General features: G+C 47.2%; 1 protein-coding gene across 1 annotated transcript in view; it reads left to right on the top strand.

Annotated features, from left to right (window-relative positions):
• pard3ba (par-3 family cell polarity regulator beta a) overlaps nt 1–19,104 on the top strand; it is a 112,909-nt gene that overhangs the window by 72,359 nt on the left and 21,446 nt on the right. Inside the window, exons 16-20 of the mRNA XM_063010390.1 lie at nt 697–741; nt 3,259–3,480; nt 4,778–4,961; nt 15,491–15,580; nt 15,668–15,910. Of these exons, the coding sequence (XP_062866460.1) occupies nt 697–741; nt 3,259–3,480; nt 4,778–4,961; nt 15,491–15,580; nt 15,668–15,910 (784 nt within the window). The remainder of the gene's footprint in view (nt 1–696; nt 742–3,258; nt 3,481–4,777; nt 4,962–15,490; nt 15,581–15,667; nt 15,911–19,104) is intronic.

Raw genomic sequence — 19,104 nt, 5'->3', positions numbered from 1 at the left:
TGGGTTTACCCCTTCACTCCACCTGTATTCAGCAGCCCACCTCTATTGGGTTTACCTCTTTATCTCACCTATAGTGGGGCTAGTTCTTCAGCCTACCCATATTGGAATTCACCTCACTCTTCACCCCACCTATATTGGTTTTACCTCCTCAGCCCACCTATATTGGGACTACTTCTTGAGCCCACCCATATTGAGTTTTCTCTCTTATCATTCCACCTGTTTTGGGTTTACCTCTTAACTCCACCTAAATTTATTAGCCCACCTATATTGGAGTTACCTCTTTACCCACCTTCATTTGGTCTAGTTCTTCAGCCCACCTATATTGGGTCTACCGCTTTATCCTACCTATATTGGGATCTACCTCTTTCTTCACCCCACCTATACTGGTTTTACCTCCTCTACTTCTTGAGCCCACCCATATTGAGTTTCCTCTCTCATCACTCCACCTGTTTTGGGTTTACCCTTCTCCCTCAATCTATAATCATCAGCCCACCTATATTGGAGTTACCTCTTCAGCCTATCTATATTGGGTTTACTACCTGTATTGGGTCTGCTTTTTCATTCCACCAATATAGGGTCTGCTTCTTTAGCCCTGGACTACAGACCGCTGTTCCATCTGGTGTAATGTGTGTGTGGAACTTTTCAGAGAGGTTAGCAGATCAGTTTTGATTTATTTCTTTTTTGTTTGTGTTCCAGTGCCGGACGAAAACAATGTTGGCGCCGTGCAGTCATGGAGACCTGGTGAGCGCGCGCGCGCACGCACACACACACACACACACACACACACACACACACACACACACACACACACACAGTCTCAGTGAGTGATGGCGCTACGCTGAGCTTTATTGGAGAGGAGATTTAGCGATATGAAAGCTGATAAGTATCGACGGCTCGCGCCGGCTTCGCTGACTCCGCCGTTTTCTCCTCCTCCTTCTTTACTAATAGCTAAAGTTCCTCCTCACGCCGGGACATATTTCATTACGCCGCCGCCACGCGCGCGCTTTAATCTGGCTAAAACCTCCGAGAGGCGGCCGGGCCCGCTCCAGCAACGCTCCATCACCGCCTCTCCACCCTCCGCATCTCCACGTCTCGGCCCGGTTCCCGTCTACAGCACGTTCCCCCCCTCGAGCCTCGCTCTTCTAATCAGGCTGAGTCATGAGGTTGGAATCATTCAGCTCTGTGTGTGGTGGGTCTGCACCATAGGGTGCGCCTGGTTCTGTATAATCACAAGCTCACGTTCTTCTTCACCCTAAACAGGGTACGAACGTCTGCACACTTTATTCCACAATGATTTGTTTTCTTGAGCTGGATTTAATCTATTTTGATAAATGTTCATAAATAATGGGACGTTTAATGTGCTGCATTTTATTTCTTGTCCAAAATGTGCACAAATATGACAAAATTCCACCATATGACCATGGAACTCTGCCCCAAAATTAAACAAGGGTGCTTTTAGGACCCTGATATCGTTGCTCCAAAAATCTAAACCCCCGTTTTTATTTCTATAAGAACTTGTTTACTTTTGGAGACGCCGTCACCTCGTAGATGTTTGGAGAGCTTAACGTATTAACGTTTTTCCTTCAGCGAGACGCTCCGAGTAAATCCCGTCCTCCACGCTTCTGTTTGCATGGTTTGAACTTTTGAGGAGCTTAACGCTCTCCGTTTCTCCTGGATCCCGGAATCTGACGCCGCTCCCAACCCCCCAAAGAAACAGCATTTTTTTCCCATCATCCCTCGCTTCACGTTCGGTCACTTCATGGCTCCTGACCATGAGCTTGCTGGACGTCCCATTCCAAAACCACGGGCATGAAACTGGAGGTGCCGTTCCATTACGCAGGTTTTGGACTGGGTCTGACCAGGCACTGAGATCGGATCAGTGACTGTTAACGGCCTTCTCGGGAGAGTTGAGTCTGTTATAGCGGCAAATCGAGGGCAACTTCTTCATGTTATGTTTTTGGAATGGGATGAGGTTTGGTTACGACCACCGGGCCTCTGTGCGCAGCTACACCAGGAGGCCCTTGGCTGTTCGTCTCCGTCCCGTTAATTCTCTTTGGATCCCAGTTCATCCCGATTGTGCTCAGTAGGGTTGAGGTCTGTTTTGGTTATTGAGTTCAAGCCTCAGCGGTGCTGTCGGCCTAGCCGGGCGCTCAGCGGACACGTCCGGCTGCGTCTGAGGAAGGGACTGTTTGGTTCGAGGTGTCAGAATCCGAAGCTGGCTCGTGTAACGAAGGTGCGAGTGCTAGTCTGTGGCTCTCCTCGGCCCGATCTGTGTTGGTGGTTAGGAGAACAAGGAATGGAATCCTCGTGCGACCCAGCGACCAGCAGAGGCCGCCAGAGTGCACGAGTGAGCCGGGTATGTCTAAATTTGTACAAGACTGCACCAGTGTAGACCACAGAATGCAGAGTTGGTGGTTCAGAGTGGCGAGCGGCCAGGAAAGTGGCTTGTTTTCGACCGCACACACACACACACACACACACACGCACACACACTCTCACACACACACACACACACACTTGTTAAATCACCACATCAGCTTTCCCGTAAAGCTTCATTGGAAGCTAAATGAGACCCGGTGATAAAATGCGCATTTAATCTTCAGCGTGTCGGAGGAAATAAAAACCAGCTGATACAGGACCGAGCAACAGTTTGGGGAAGTCCCTTTCCTGGTCCAGTTCTTTTCTGACCTCAAACCCACTGATCATATTTGGGATGAATCGTTTACATTTACCTTTTCGGCATTTAGCGGACGCCTTCATCCAAAGCGACTTACATTACAGTTACAGTATACAGTCTGAGCAATTTAGGGTTAAGGGCCTCGCTCAAGGGCCCAACATCAACCTAGCAGTGGTGGGGCTTGAACCAGCGACCTTCTGGTTACTAACCACTAGGCTACGGCTTGCCCATGAATCAGACTGTCGGTTGACTGAATCAGCTCACGTTCCATTATCTTGTTAACAGCCTTCTCAGAGGAGTTGAGGCTGTTATAGCGGCAAATGGGGAGCAATGTCAATGTTATGTTTTTGGATGTTCAGGATGAGGTTTGGTTAGTCTGGTTACTACCACTGGGCCTCAGTGTGGAGCTGCACCAGGAGGCCCTTGGCCGTTCATCTCCATCACATTTCCTCTCAAGCCCTAGTCGGAATTATAATTGGGAATCGGAAATGACTAATTTGGGTGAATTTAGTTATTCAGGAGAATCTTTGGGTTCTTGACCCTGATCTGACCTCCTCTCTCTCTCTGCCCTCTCTCCTCAGCGCCCTCCTCCTCCTCCTCCTCCTCGTGGTCTCTGGGTCCTACGCTGGGCCTGCAGAAGTCCAGTTCCCTGGAGAGTCTGCAGACGGCCATGGAGGAGGCCAGCAGGGGCGACGTTCCCTTCCGCCGGCCGGCCGGGACCATGGTCCGGGGTCGCGGGTGCAACATGAGCTTCCGGCAGGCCATCGACAAGTCCTACGACGGACCGTCCGAGCCCGAGGATGGTAAGGACACTGAAACTCCGGGTACACGGTTATGTGTGGGGTATCGAGGTCTGTGGTCATCTAGGTCCTCCGAGAAGGTCTAGAAAGTGCTAGTGTCCAGACGGCTGGAAGCTTCTATGATCTTGTTTTGAACCCAGAGCGTCCAGTCGAGACCCGGACGTCCCTCAGTCCCGTAGTTCATGGTGCTGGCCGTCACACGTTGACGTTGACCGTCTGCCACATGACCTTCGTGGTCATCTAGGTCCTCCAAAAGGTCTAGAACCAGCGTGTCCAGGCAGATGGACGCTGCTATGATCTTGTTATGAACTTGTTATGGCTTATATATACTGTATTTTCAAAAGTATTCGGACGCCTGACTGGACGCCATGTTCCCAAACCATTGGTGTTATTACTCAGACGGGGTGTCCACATACTTTTGGCTATACACCTAGGTCTGTGGTCATCTAGGTCCTCCGAAAACGTCTAGAACCAGAGTCTCCAGGCGGCTGGACGCTGCTACGATCTTGCTGCTACATGTGACAAGCAAATGCGACAGCTAATATATACTACAGTTCCAAAAGTATTCGGACGCCTGACTGGACGCCTTGTTCCCGAACCATTGGTGTTATTAATCAGACTCAGGGTGTCCACATACTTTTGGCTATATATTTAAGTTAAGTTTAATGCTAAAGGAAGGTAAATTATCCATTTATACTATTATACACTTTATGGCCAAAAGTATGTGGACACTCCTAATTATCGACACATGCTTCCCACTTTCTGGCAGCAGTTTAGGGAAGGTCCTTTCAGTCCCAAGATGACCGTTCCCCTGGTCCTCCACAGTGCATTGACCTTAATCGCAAGCCAGGTCATCAGTGCTTCAATAGTTAGGCACAAATTCCCACACTCGCTAGGAGAAGTTGGAGGCTCAGAACCAAAGGTTATTTAATCAGGCGTCCAAATACTTTTGGCCATTTTGATTCGATTTCAGTTTGAGTTTGAATCGTGACCTTTTATATTGAGTGAGGTGGAAGTGGAGGAACACGCTGTACTCTCTGTGTTCCTCCACCGCTCATGCTGATTAGAACCCAGGTTTTTGTGGTTGTGGGCTAGAGAATCGCACCACTGTGACCCCCGAGCGCACCCTGAACTTTGTTTTGATCCAGCGCTCTGTCCTAATGTGGCCCCTCACTGATATTTGAGCGTTTTTCTCCTGACCGAACCCAGAGCCGGACGTCCCTCAGCCCGGCGGTTCAGGGTGCTGGACGTCACGCGTTACCTGTTTGACCGTCTGTCTCCCGAACCTTCGTCCTTTCAGATTTCTCGGACTACAGCTCGGGCCGAGACACCCCGGCCAGCGGCTCCTCGCGCCAGGAACTGGACGACGGGACCAAGGAGAAGAGCAAGAAAACCAAGAAGGAGAAGAAGCGCAAGACCAAGAAGAAGGACGACGGCGAAGATCCGGAGAAGAAGAGCAAGAAGAAGGGCTTCAGTCTCCTGAGGTAGGTCTGTCCAGCCAAACGAGCTCGTGTGGTCAGCCACTGACGTTTGTTGAGAAGGCCTGGCTCACAGTCTGCCTTCGAATTCGTCTCAAACTAAACTGTTTCCACGAATAATGGGCAACAGAGCTGAGCTAAGATTAGCCCGGGCCCCCTGGTGCAGCTGCGCACTGAGGCCCAGCGGTGATTACAAAACTATGGTAATTACAGGCACGCAAAAGTGAAAGATGCAGGTGGGGCCGGGGGACTGTAAATGCACCGCGTGACCAAAAATATGTGGACACCTGACCACGAGCACCGATACCGAGTCGCTTGCTCTTGCTTAAGAGGCTTTCCTCAAGATTTCGGCACGTGTCTGTGGAAATTTGTGTCCATTTATTGTGACCAAGTTCCGATTCATCCCAAACGACGCTGTTTTCACAAATAATGGGCAACAGAGCTGAGCTAAGATTAGCCTGGGCTCCCTGGTGCAGCTGCGCACTGAGGCCCAGCGATGATTACAAAACTATAGTAATTAAAGGCACGCAAAAGTGAACCACGGAAGCTTGTGTGACTAAAAATATGTGGACACCTGACCACGAGCTTGCAATACTCAGTCGCTCGCTCTTGCCTGAGAGGCTTTCCTCAGGATTTCGGCACGTGTCTGTGGAAATTTGTCCCCATTTATTGTGACAAAAACAAAGTTCCGATTCATCTCGAACTAGGCTGTTTCCACAGAGCTGGAATTCGATGCGGATGCCAGGCCACGAGCTCATCGGCCGGAGTCTGGGACTGACGTGGGACCAGACGGCCCGGCTCACAGTCGGCGTTCCAATTCATACCACAGGTGGTCAGTAGGGTCGAGGTGCAGACCGCTAAAGTTCCCACAAACTAAACGAGTCAAACATTGTGTTTATGATGAACAATTTGGGCACAGGAATGCTGGAACGGGGAAGGACCTTCCCCAATGAATGATTTTACGTAATATACATGGTGGTGCGGCATCCACAAAGGTGGGTTTGATTCCTCTGGTCTAATCGATGACCGCTCTGCTTAAAGGGACTGGTGGAGCTGGCCCAAAGGAGCTCACGGTTCCTTCATGTCAAGATCAGATCAGGATTCTGGAGTTGACAGCTGTGCTATCGACCGTCCGGGCGCCCGCACAGACACATCTGGCACTTTGTGTCATATACAATTGGACACTATATATATATATATAAACAACCTCAGAACCTCAAGCTTCTTTCCACAATGTGCCAGGATGGCGCCAACCAATCCTTTACCAAATCTCTGGCTTTGGAACGCTGCGATTTGTCGAGGGCCAAATATTTTAGGACAATAGAAGTGAAACCAGTCTGGTTTTTGACCCAAGGGGCAGAAATAATGGGCAACAGAGCTGAGCTAAGATTAGCCCGGGCCCCCTGGTGCAGCTGCGCACCGAGGCCCAGCGGTGATTACAAAACTATGGTAATTAAAGGCACGCAAAAGTGAAAGATGCAGGTGGGCCCGGGGCGGGGCAGGACGGGAACATGACCACAGACTTGTTGGACATCCGATTCCCAACTGAAGCGCTCTTGCTTGAGAGGCTTTTCACAAGATTTCGGCACGTGTCTGTGGGAATTTGTGCCCATCTATTAAAAGGAGCCCTTGTGACAAAAACGAGTTCCAATTCATCTTGAAGTTCTAGCAGAGATTACACTTAAGAGTTAGAAAAGCTGTCCACATACTCCTGTTCGTAGAGGCCAAATATTTTAATACTCCCCCCCCTTGGTGCTCCGGGAGCCTCGGTCGTTCCGCTTCGTCTCGTTTCCTCCCTGACGAAGCTGCCAAGAAGCTTCAGCGGCGGCGCCGTTCCAGCCGAGCGTTCGTTCCTCTCCCGGCTTCCGTCCTGCACGTCCTCACTCCTCCGAGGTCCGATCGCTAGACCTGATACAGGCCGCCGTTATCGTCGCGACCTGTTGTGCGTGATGAAAACCATACGAGGCCAATTCGGCGTCCGCCGGGGACGTGGGCAGAACAAATTGGACGCCGTCGTTTACTTTCTTCCTCTTTGTGTTTATGGGTCGGTGCGGGCGAGGCTTTGAAGCCGTCGCGGATCTGCAGCTCGTTTTCGCAGCAGTTACAGGTTTTACGCTCAGGATTAGAAGCCGCTCTGATAATACAGACTCCAGCTCTGAGATATCAGCCAGGCTTTCATCCATCACAGCCTTCTAATTACCAGCAATCAGGCCTCCGTTACATCTGACGCCCTGCCATCTAAAAAAAAAATGTAAAACTCGACCTAGTAAAAATGTAATTCGGTACAATTTGCGTCCAAATATTTTTGCCAGCGAGTTTATTACCTCATCAGGGATTTTATTCAGCTCACGTCCTTCCAACGAGACTAAAATCAGAACCCTGACGCTCTTCAATCTGGACGTGTCCAGAAAAAATAGCTAGCTGCCCAATAACAGGGGTCACTGTCCACAGTCGAGCGAGCTTTACGTTAGCATGAGCTCAGAGGCTGCAGTGCAAGTATGAATTCCCACAGACACACTCCGGAAGCTGGTGTGACCAGTGTGATGGGCAACCTGCAGACTTTTGCAACCAGGTCTGGCCAACAATGTAGCAACAGTTTAAGGAAGGCCCCTTTTTTGTTCACCTTAAAGCTCGACTGAAGTTTGTAGACAGATTTGGACACTCACAGCCAACAACACTGTACCTACTGTGAAGCCTGGTGGCGGTAGCATCACTGATACACCGATAAAAGGTGTACAATTTGTGTCCAAATATTTTTGGCACGGAGTTCATTACCTCATCAGGGATTTTGTTCAGCTCACGTTCCTCCACTGAGACTAAAATCAGAACCCTGATGCCCTTCAATCTTGACGTGTCCAGAAAAAATAGCTGCCCAATAACAGTGGTCACTGTCCACAGTCGAGCGAGCTTTACGTTAGCATGAGCTCAGAGGCTGCAGTGCAAGTATGAGGCTCCCGCTTCAGCATCTTAAAGCCAGACTGAAGTTTGTTGCAGGGACAGAACAATGATTTAGACACTCACAGCCAACAACACTGTACTACTGTGAAGCCTGGTGGCGGTAGCATCACTGATACGCCGATAAAAGGTGTACAATTTGTGTCCAAATATTTTTGCCACCGAGTTCATTACCTCATCAGGGATTTTATTCAGCTCACGTTCCTCCACCGAGACTAAAATCAGAACCCCGACGCTCTTCAAGTATCAGTGATGCTACCGCCACCAGGCTTCACAGTAGGTTCAGTGTTTATGGCTGTGAGTGTCCAAATCTCCGTTCTGTCCCCGCAACAAACTTCAGTCGAGCTTTAAGGTGAACAAAAAAGCGGCCTTCCCTAAACTGTTGCCACATTGTTGGTCAGACGTGGTAGCAAAAGTCTGAGGTCGCCCCTCACACTGGTTACACCAGCTTCCGGAGTGTGTCTGTGGGAATTTGTGCTCACTCAGTGATCTGTGATGTCGGGTCCTGGTGCAGTACGAGATCTTTTCGGCTATAAGAAACTAGACTTTGATGTATGTCTGTGGGAATTTGTGCCCGTTCAGTTCATTCCAGAGCTCTTCAGGCTGCTGGAGTTCCTCCACCTCGTCCCGAAAAGGGCCTTCCCTAAATTATTTTTAGGTTAGCAATGTGTGCGGCTCGACCCCTGGAACTGGTACTTGGTGGGATCCGATGGGATCTTGTACGATTTTTTTCAGACCCGCTTTGTCGACTTAATTGCCATTTTATAGTAGAGGACAGCTTGTACTATAGTGATAGACCTCACAAAGTATAGAGTTTTTAAATGAGAACCCAGTTGCTCTTTGACGGTGGAGGTGAATACGTGTCGCCTCGTTCAGATTTGCATGTTTATAGACGGTGGATTTGCGTCCCGTCTGAGCGGCTGATTGCGACAGAATTAAAGCTCCGGCTCGGCGGCTCAGTCGCGGCTGATTATTCACCGGATTTCTCTCATTTTGCCGGCCGATCCCGCCATGATTTCCTCGTCCGTTCAGACGTCGCCTGTCAGTCCTGATTCAGGATGGAGTGAAGCAGAGCGATAAATATTCATCACCCCGCTTTAACCTGATTGAACCTGATTGGTCGTGGCAGGTCTCCGTCTCGGCCGTGTTTGTTTGTCGCCGGCGGCGGTTTCATCCGGCTTTGGTTTCTGAGGCTTTGTGGACGCGGCGCATCATTTCAAAGCGGCAGTCAGCGGTAATTTGAACAGCAGTCGAACCCTGACGGTGAGCGTAGGCCGGTTACGGAACGTCCTTTCAGATTGCGTCAGAACAAAAAGAATCTGAATTTTCCGGAATGTCCAAATAAATTTTGATTAATGTTTTCTCTTTTTTTGCTATTTTAATTTTGTTAATTAATAAATATTTTATTATTATTAAATTTTTTTAATTATTATTATTTTTTTTAATTATTATAAATTTTTTTTTATTATGTAATTTTTTTATTATTTAATTTTTTTTAATTATTATTTATTTTTTATTATTTTTTTTATTTTTAATTGTTATATTTGTGAATTATTATTTTATTTAATTTTTTATTTTGTATTATTTTTTTTATTTTTGTATTCTTTTTGTATTATTATTTTATTTAATTGTTAATTATTATTATTTTTTAAATATTATTTTATTTACTTTTTAATAATTATAATTTTTTTAATTATTATTTTATTTACTTTTTAATTATTATTATTTTTTTATTATTTTATTTAAATTTTTAATTATTATTATTTTTTTATTATTTAATTTTTTAATTATTATTTAAATTTTAATTTTTTATTTTACATTTACATTATTTTACATGTTTCTCCACAATCATACAGAAACAGAAAGCGGCCTTCCCTAAACTGTTGAAACAGAAGGGGAACAGATACGGATACTAAATACACAAGCTTCTGGAGTGTGTCTGTGGGTATTTGTGCCCATCCAATGATTTGTGAGGTTGGACGAGAAGATCTTAGACACCAGACAGGGGCACAGTCATGCAGAAACAGAAAGCAGCCTTCCCTAAACTGTTGTCACAAAGATCAGAGAGCATATACCTTCAAATACTTTTGACTCATGCTCTGCTGTTTGTACTGGTCAGGGTCAAGGTGGGTCATTCAGAGTCTACTTGCGTTTGTATGAGGAGCAAGGTTAGCCAACACCTACAGTGTATCACAAAAGTGAGTACACCCCTCACATTTCTGCAGATATTTAAGTATATCTTTTCATGGGACAACACTGACAAAATGACACTTTGACACAATGAAAAGTAGTCTGTGTGCAGCTTATATAACAGTGTAAATTTATTCTTCCCTCAAAATAACTCAATATACAGCCATTAATGTCTAAACCACCGGCAACAAAAGTGAGTACACCCCTAAGAGACTACACCCCTAAATGTCCAAATTGAGCACTGCTTGTCATTTTCCCTCCAAAATGTCATGTGATTTGTTAGTGTTACTAAGTCTCAGGTGTGCATAGGGAGCAGGTGTGTTCAATTTAGTAGTACAGCTCTCACACTCTCTCATACTGGTCACTGAAAGTTCCAACATGGCACCTCATGGCAAAGAACTCTCTGAGGATCTTAAAAGACGAATTGTTGCGCTACATGAAGATGGCCAACACCCTGAAACTGAGCTGCAGCACAGTGGCCAAGATCATCCAGCGTTTTAAAAGAGCAGGGTCCACTCAGAACAGACCTCGCGTTGGTCGTCCAAAGAAGCTGAGTGCACGTGCTCAGCGTCACATCCAACTGCTGTCTTTGAAAGATAGGCGCAGGAGTGCTGTCAGCATTGCTGCAGAGATTGAAAAGGCGGGGGGTCAGCCTGTCAGTGCTCAGACCATACGCCGCACACTACATCAAATTGGTCTGCATGGCTGTCACCCCAGAAGGAAGCCTCTTCTGAAGTCTCTACACAAGAAAGCCCACCAACAGTTTGCTGAAGACATGTCAACAAAGGACATGGATTACTGGAACCATGTCCTATGGTCTGATGAGACCAAGATTAATTTGTTTGGTTCAGATGGTCTCAAGCATGTGTGGCGGCAATCAGGTGAGGAGTACAAAGATAAGTGTGTCATGCCTACAGTCAAGCATGGTGGTGGGAATGCCATGGTCTGAGGCTGCATGAGTGCAGCAGGTGTTGGGGAGTTACATTTCATTGAGGGACACATGAACTCCAATATGTACCGTGAAATACTGAAGCAGAGCATGATCCCCTCCCTCCGGAAACTGGGTCGCAGGGCAGTGTTCCAGCATGATAATGACCCCAAACACACCTCTAAGACGACCACTGCTTTATTGAAGAGGCTGAGGGTAAAGGTGATGGACTGGCCAAGCATGTCTCCAGACCTAAACCCAATAGAACATCTTTGGGGCATCCTCAAGCGGAAGGTGGAGGAGCGCAAAGTCTCGAATATCCGCCAGCTCCGTGATGTCGTCATGGAGGAGTGGAAAAGCATTCCAGTGGCAACCTGTGAAGCTCTGGTAAACTCCATGCCCAGGAGAGTTAAGGCAGTTCTGGGAAATAATGGTGGCCACACAAAATATTGACACTTCAGGAACTTTTACTAAGGGGTGTACTCACTTTTGTTGCCGGTGGTTTAGACATTAATGGCTGTATATTGAGTTATTTTGAGGGAAGAATAAATTTACACTGTTATATAAGCTGCACACAGACTACTTTTCATTGTGTCAAAGTGTCATTTTGTCAGTGTTGTCCCATGAAAAGATATACTTAAATATCTGCAGAAATGTGAGGGGTGTACTCACTTTTGTGATACACTGTACTGTATATCCCCCTTGTGAAAAAGTAAATACCCCCTTAGCCTAATTAGACGTCTTCAGCATATCTAAAATATTCGGTTGGGGCCATGGGAGAACGTGGGCGGGGTTTCAAAATACTCGCGTCTCTCTACTTAGCGTTCTTGTTTTAAAATCACGTGGCCAATAAGAAGCCGGACGTTTCCAGATCAAAGCTTGTAATCATGTTATGTAACGTCATAACTCCACATCAAAGGAACATCAAAGGAACATCAAAGGAACATCAAAGGAAACATTTCCGTTTGCGGCGTCTGTCATTTCCTGTCCACTGTTTACAGTACGAAGAGTCCAGAATTGCAGCTTGACTTTTCCACTTCAGAACCGCCTGAAGCGTCTGCAGGCGTGTGGGTGTGGCACGTTATTAATAATCATTTGAACAGGGTTTGATACTTGGCTGAAATCCTGGCAGCATTTGCTTAATAAAAACCGTTTTTTGACTTTCGTCATGCAGGAACGTGTTGCAGGCCTTAAATGCAGGAACGTGTTGCAGGCCTTAAATGCAGGAACGTGTTGCAGGCCTTAAATGCAGGAACGTGTTGCAGGCCTTAAATGCAGGAACGTGTTGCAGGCCTGAAATGCAGGAACGTGTTGCAGGCCTGAAATGCAGGAACGTGTTGCAGGCCTTAAATGCAGGAACGTGTTGCCGGCCTTAAATGCAGGAACGTGTTGCCGGCCTTAAATGCAGGAACGTGTTGCAGGCCTTAAATGCAGGAACGTGTTGCAGGCCTTAAATGCAGGAACGTGTTGCAGGCCTTAAATGCAGGAACGTGTTGCCGGCCTTAAATGCAGGAACGTGTTGCCGGCCTTAAATGCAGGAACGTGTTGCAGGCCTGAAATGCAGGAACGTGTTGCAGGCCTTAAATGCAGGAACGTGTTGCCGGCCTTAAATGCAGGAACGTGTTGCAGGCCTTAAATGCAGGAACGTGTTGCCGGCCTTAAATGCAGGAACGTGTTGCAGGCCTTAAATGCAGGAACGTGTTGCAGGCCTGAAATGCAGGAACGTGTTGCAGGCCTTAAATGCAGGAACGTGTTGCCGGCCTTAAATGCAGGAACGTGTTGCCGGCCTTAAATGCAGGAACGTGTTGCAGGCCTGAAATGCAGGAACGTGTTGCCGGCCTTAAATGCAGGAACGTGTTGCAGGCCTTAAATGCAGGAACGTGTTGCCGGCCTTAAATGCAGGAACGTGTTGCCGGCCTTAAATGCAGGAACGTGTTGCAGGCCTGAAATGCAGGAACGTGTTGCAGGCCTTAAATGCAGGAACGTGTTGCCGGCCTTAAATGCAGGAACGTGTTGCCGGCCTTAAATGCAGGAACGTGTTGCAGGCCTGAAATGCAGGAACGTGTTGCAGGCCTTAAATGCAGGAACGTGTTGCAGGCCTGAAATGCAGGAACGTGTTGCCGGCCTTAAATGCAGGAACGTGTTGCCGGCCTTAAATGCAGGAACGTGTTGCAGGCCTGAAATGCAGGAACGTGTTGCAGGCCTTAAATGCAGGAACGTGTTGCCGGCCTTAAATGCAGGAACGTGTTGCAGGCCTGAAATGCAGGAACGTGTTGCAGGCCTGAAATGCAGGAACGGATGTTTATTAATAAATGAAATGAAGTTGAGCAGGTAAAACATGAAATATGTAAATGTAAGAAACTCTGTGTTTTTATTTTATTTGCATTTTCCATACCGTCCCAATTTTTTCTGATTTGGGGTTGTACCTGGAGATGGGAGGAGCTATGATGAATGAAGCTTGATGAATAAGTTCTCAGGTTCTTTGACGCGTCTCCGGAGGTTCGGGGTTTAGCCGGATTATCCTCTCGCACCGTATCTCCAGATGCGCTGGCTAATTACGGCTGCCGCGGCTAATCCCCGATGCCTAGCCTCTCGCCCGCTCCTCCGCTCGCACCAGTCATCGAGTCTGTCGAGGATCTTCTCCTCCTCCTGCTGGAGTTCCTTCTGTTGTTGTTCCTCCGAGGTTCAAACAAAACACTGACAAAAAAACGCTAAAAATAAAAACAGCGTTCGGATTTCTGAAGCTGCTCGATTATCGGCGCCCGTCGTCGCACGTCGGATCCGTTTCTCACCCCGAAAATCCGACGCTAGATCGGACGGGTGTCGTAACAATAGAGCTCTGGAATTAAATTCTCCACTGTAGTACTACAGGGTTCATCCAGCATCGTGAGACGGGCGTTCGATTCGGACAAATTCCGTTGACCCGGAACTCCAGGAGCTGAGTGACGTTTGAAGTCACTTTCCAGTCCAGAGGAACCATCAGCTGATTCTTCTCGCTGGTTTTCCACGCTTGGTTCTCATCACGGTTCTCAGGTTTGCCGTCTCGGATGGTTAATGACGCTGATGAGCTTTGATGGAGCAGATCTTTGCTTGATTGGATGAATACGGCGTGAAATCTTAAACCAGTCAACCAGAAACTTCACGCCACCATAGCAAACCGTGAATAGTCCAGAATTATTGGGACGCCTGGTGGAAAGACGCCACATACCAGACGCCACCTCAGATGATCCAACGATAACGGTGACTCCTCAACCATCCCCGAAGCGCCCAAACGTCCGGCTCCTCTGGCTCCGTGTAGATCTGTTCTGGTGGACCACGTGGTGGGCAAGCATGACCGCCCCAAGTCTTCTCTCACAATGATAGATGAGCTTGAGGAATTAAGATTATGGAATCTAGGAACTTCATAAATATCTAAATCCAGAATTCCTTCAGGTCTCTCAGGTTCCTTCAGGTCCCTTCAGGTCATTCAGATTCCCTCAGATTCCTTCAGATTCTTTAAGGTTCCTTTAGATTCCTTCAGGTTCCTTCTGATTTATTTTGGTTCTTTCAGGTTCCTACTTTCTCTCTTGGGGATTCCTTTAGGTCCTTCAGGTTCCTTTAGGTTCATTCAGGTCCTTCAGGTTCATTCAGGTCCTTCAGATTCCTTCAGATTCCTTCAGGTTTATTCAGGTTCCTTCAGGTCCCTTCAGGTCATTCAGATTCCCTCAGATTCCTTCAGATTCTTTAAGGTTCCTTTAGATTCCTTCAGGTTCCTTCTGATTTATTTTGGTTCTTTCAGGTTCCTACTTTCTCTCTTGGGGATTCCTTTAGGTCCTTCAGGTTCCTTTAGGTTCCTTTAGGTTCATTCAGGTCCTTCAGGTTCATTCAGGTCCTTCAGATTCCTTCAGATTCCTTCAGGTTTATTCAGGTTCCTTCAGGTTCCTTCAGAATCTTTCAGGTTCCTTCAGGTTCTTTTAGATTTCTTTAGATTCCTTCAGGTGCTTCAGGTCCCTCAGGTTCCTTGAGATTCCTTCAGAATCCTTCCGGTCTTTCAGGTTCCTTCAGGTTCCTTCATATTCTTTCAGATTCCTTCAGGTTAATTTAGGTTCCCGCAGATTTCTTCAGGTTCCTTCAGGTTCCATCAGATCCTTTAGGTCCTTCAGGTCTTTCAGGTTTTTTCAGATTCCTTTAGATTCCTTCAGGTCCTTCAGGATCCTTAAGGTCATTTGGATTCCTTCAGGTTTCTTTAGGTTCCTTAAGGTTCCCTCAGATTCCTTCAGGCTCCTTCTGGTTCCTAGTTCCTCCCTTGTGGATTCTGGTCTTCCAGGTCCAACCACAACCTGGATTTGGTTCCTTATGTTCTTAATAGAGTCCATGATGCCATGAATCTAAACAGGGTTCCAATCTTACCCTCAGACGTTCCAGTCTGCCGTCCAGTTTCTTTTGAAGTCCCTCTGACACCTTGTCGTTTCCTTTTTTCCAGATTCGGAAAGAAGAACAAAGAAGCCAAAGCCAAGCTGGGCTCCCTGAGCGAGGAGGAACTCGAGAGGAACGAGGCTGAACTTTCACGCAGGTGAGTGTGTAGGTGCTGGAAACTTCATCTCCTGGATTCGAACCTCCAGCTCCTGTTTATTAAACCCACGCCCTCCGTGTCTGACAGGACGGACCTGGGCCGGTCGACTCCGAACCTGGCGCTCCTGCCCGACATAGACGACGACGATTACGACCCCAACTACGCCCGCATCAACCACTTCAGAGATCCACCGCCCGCAGCCGCCAACCCATACCCCACCCGCATGCCGGGCGCCAACCTGAACATCTCGACACCCGGTGAGGACCCGCGGGAGGGGCTGTACGCCAAGGTCACCAAGATAAAACCCGCCTCGCCAACGACAACTGAGAGGTACACATCATCATCATCATCTCATTCCGAAAAATACTCACCATTCAGGACAGATTTCTTCCTTAAAAATAAAGAACCTTGGTGAGAGACCACTGTTCCACGTACCGCATCATCATTCCCACACGCCCCACCACAAATAACGTCTCTAATGGAGCATAAACACTGCATTAGAATTTCTGATGCCTCGTCTTCTTTAGATCCGTCCTGTTTGTGCACTCGATGGCCAAAAGTATTTGGACGCCTGAACATGAGCTCGTTGGACGTTCCATTCCAAAGATTGTTCCGTTTCAAGATCTTGGAGTGTGTCTGTGAGGATTTGTTCCAAATGGGGCAGTGGTAGCTCAGCCACTGTGGGTCCTTGAGCGAGGCTCTTGACGGTCACCCCTCAGGCGGGCGCTGCGTAGGCCAGTGGAGTTCCTGTAGGTGAAAGTCATGCTGGAAAAGGAAAGAACCTTCCCTAAAGTGTTGGCACAACTATTGAAGCTTGTAGTTAATCCAATGTTATTAACTGTAAACAACTGTTAGCTATGAGCGAGGTCCCTCCAGGTTCCTTCAGGTTCCTCCAGATTCCTCCAGGTTCCTTCAGGTTCCTCCAGGTTCCTTCAGGTGCTTCAGGTTCTTTCAGGTCTTTCAGGTTCCTTCAGATTCCTTCAGGTCCTTCAGATTTCCTTAGGTTCCTTTAGATTCTTTCAGATTCCTTCAGATTTGTTCAGGTTCCTTCAGATTCTTTTAGATTCCTTCAAGTTCCTTCAGGTTCCTTCAGGTTCCTCCAGGTTCCTCTAGGTTCCTTCAGGTTCCTCTAGGTTCCTTCAGGTGCCTTCAGATTCTTTTAGATTCCTTCAGGTTTCTTCAGGTTTCTTCAGGTTACTTCAGATTCTTTTAGATTCCTTCAGGTTACTTCAGGTCTTTCAGATTCCTTCAGATTCCTTCAGATTTGTTCAGGTTCCTTCAGATTCTTTTAGATTCCTTCAGGTTACTTCAGGTTCCTTCAGGTCTTTCAGATTCCTTCAGATTCCTTCAGATTCCTTCAGGTCCTTCAGATTCCTTCAGGTCCTTCAGATTCCTTCAGGTTCCTTCAGGTGCTTCAGGTTCCTTCAGGTGCTTCAGGTTCCTTCAGGTCTTTCAGGTTTCTTCAGATTCCTTCAGGTCCTTCAGATTTCCTTAGGTTCCTTTAGATTCTTTCAGATTCCTTCAGATTTGTTCAGGTTCCTTCAGATTCCTTCAGATTTGTTCAGGTTCCTTCAGATTATTTTAGATTCCTTCAGGTTCCTTCAGGTTACTTGAGGTCTTTCAGATTCCTTCAGATTCCTTCAGGTTCCTTCAGGTTCCTTCAGATTCCTTCAGGTCCTTCAGGTTCCTTCTGGTCTCTTCTGGTCTTTCAGGTTTTTCAGGTTTCTTTAGGTTCCTTTAGGTTCCTTCAGGTTCTTTCAGACTCTCTCAGGTTCCTTCAGGTGCTTCAGGTTCCTCCAGGTTCCTTCAGGTGCTTCAGGTTCCTTCAGGTCTTTCAGGTTCCTTCAGATTTCTTCAGGTTCTTTCAGATTCCTTCAGGTCCTTCAGATTTCTTTAGGTTCCTTTTGATTCCCTCAGATTTCTTCATGTTTCTTTAGATTCTTTTAGATTCCTTCAGGTTCCTTCAGATCCTTCCGGTCTTTTAGGTTTCTTTAGATTCCTTCAGGTTAATTTAGGTTCCCTCAGGTTCCATCAGGTCCTTTAGGTCTTTTGGATTCCTTTCCTTTCAACTGTTAGCTATGAGCGAGGTTGAAATGGGACAGTGGTAGCCTAGCAGGTAAAGCTTTGGGCTATCAGTCAGAAGGTTGTTGGTTTGAATCCCATCTATGCAGTCACTGTCGGGCCCTTGAGCAAAGCCTTGAGCTTTAACTCGCTCAGCTCCAGAGCCGCTGTACATGTAGTACAAATGACAAATAACACCATTCCAGAACACCCAGCTTCATGATCTGAAGAGGTGCCGTCCACATACTTTTGGCCGTACAGTCTATATAACCGAGCACGAATCCCGGCTCATTTTAATGATTGAGGAAACGCCGGGCCCAGAAAGTGCCGCAGTAAATACCGGCGCCAGAACCGGAGTCCAAACGCTTTTAGTTTCAGTTAAACAGCTGGAACGACTCCAGAACTGTTGGTTCTATTAATCAGTCTAATGGAGCTCGGCTTCCACGCCCGAGCCGCTTCCAATTCCTCACAAAAGCTTCTGCTGGCTCCTCTCCCGCTTCATTCGGTCAGATCTTCTCAGAGTGGATTAGAGAAGCTGGGTGTCCAGTGGAGGTTGCTGGACGCTGGGATTTTGGTCAGGATGAGAACTGTTAAGTTTCTCCATATCTAGATTTTTTGATGCGATGTTGATAAGTTCTGTATTTTGGTTTGTTGAAGATCATCTACACCCATCAATCATAACATTAAAACCACCTGCTTGTTTCTACACTCACTGTCCATTTTATCAGCTCCACTTACCATATAGAAGCACTTTGTAGTTCTACAATTACTGACTGTAGTCCATCTGTTTCTCTGCATGCTTTGTTACCCACTTTCATGCTGTTCTTCAATGGTCAGGACCCCCACAGGACCACCACAGAGCAGGTATTATTTAGGTGGTGGATCATTCTCAGCACTGCAGTGACCCTGACATGGTGGTGGTGTGTTAGTGTGTGTTGTGCTGGTATGAGTGGATCAGACACAGCAGCGCTGCTGGAGTTTTTAAACACCTCACTGTCACTGCTGGACTGGGAATAGTCCACCAACCAAAAATATCCAACCAACAGCGCCCCGTGGGCAGCGTCCTGTGACCACTGATGAAGGTCTAGAAGATGAGCGACTCAAACAGCAGCAATAGATGAGCGATCGTCTCTGACTTTACATCTACATGGTGGACCAACTAGGTAGGAGTGTCTAATAGAGTGGACAGTGAGTGGACACGGTATTTAAAAACTCATACCAGCACAACACACACTAACACACCACCACCATGTCAGTGTCACTGCAGTGCTGAGAATCATCCACCACCTAAATAATACCTGCTCTGTGGGGGTCCTGACCATTGAAGAACAGCATGAAAGGGGGTAACAAAGCATGCAGAGAAACAGATGGACTACAGTCAGTAATTGTAGAACTACAAAGTGCTTCTATATGGTAAGAGGAGCTGATAACATGGACAGTGAGTGTAGAAACAAGCAGGTGGT

This window comes from Trichomycterus rosablanca, chromosome 15, assembly GCF_030014385.1.
Source record: "Trichomycterus rosablanca isolate fTriRos1 chromosome 15, fTriRos1.hap1, whole genome shotgun sequence".
NCBI lineage: Eukaryota > Metazoa > Chordata > Actinopteri > Siluriformes > Trichomycteridae > Trichomycterus > Trichomycterus rosablanca.
This window is presented reverse-complemented; position numbering and strand designations above follow the sequence as displayed.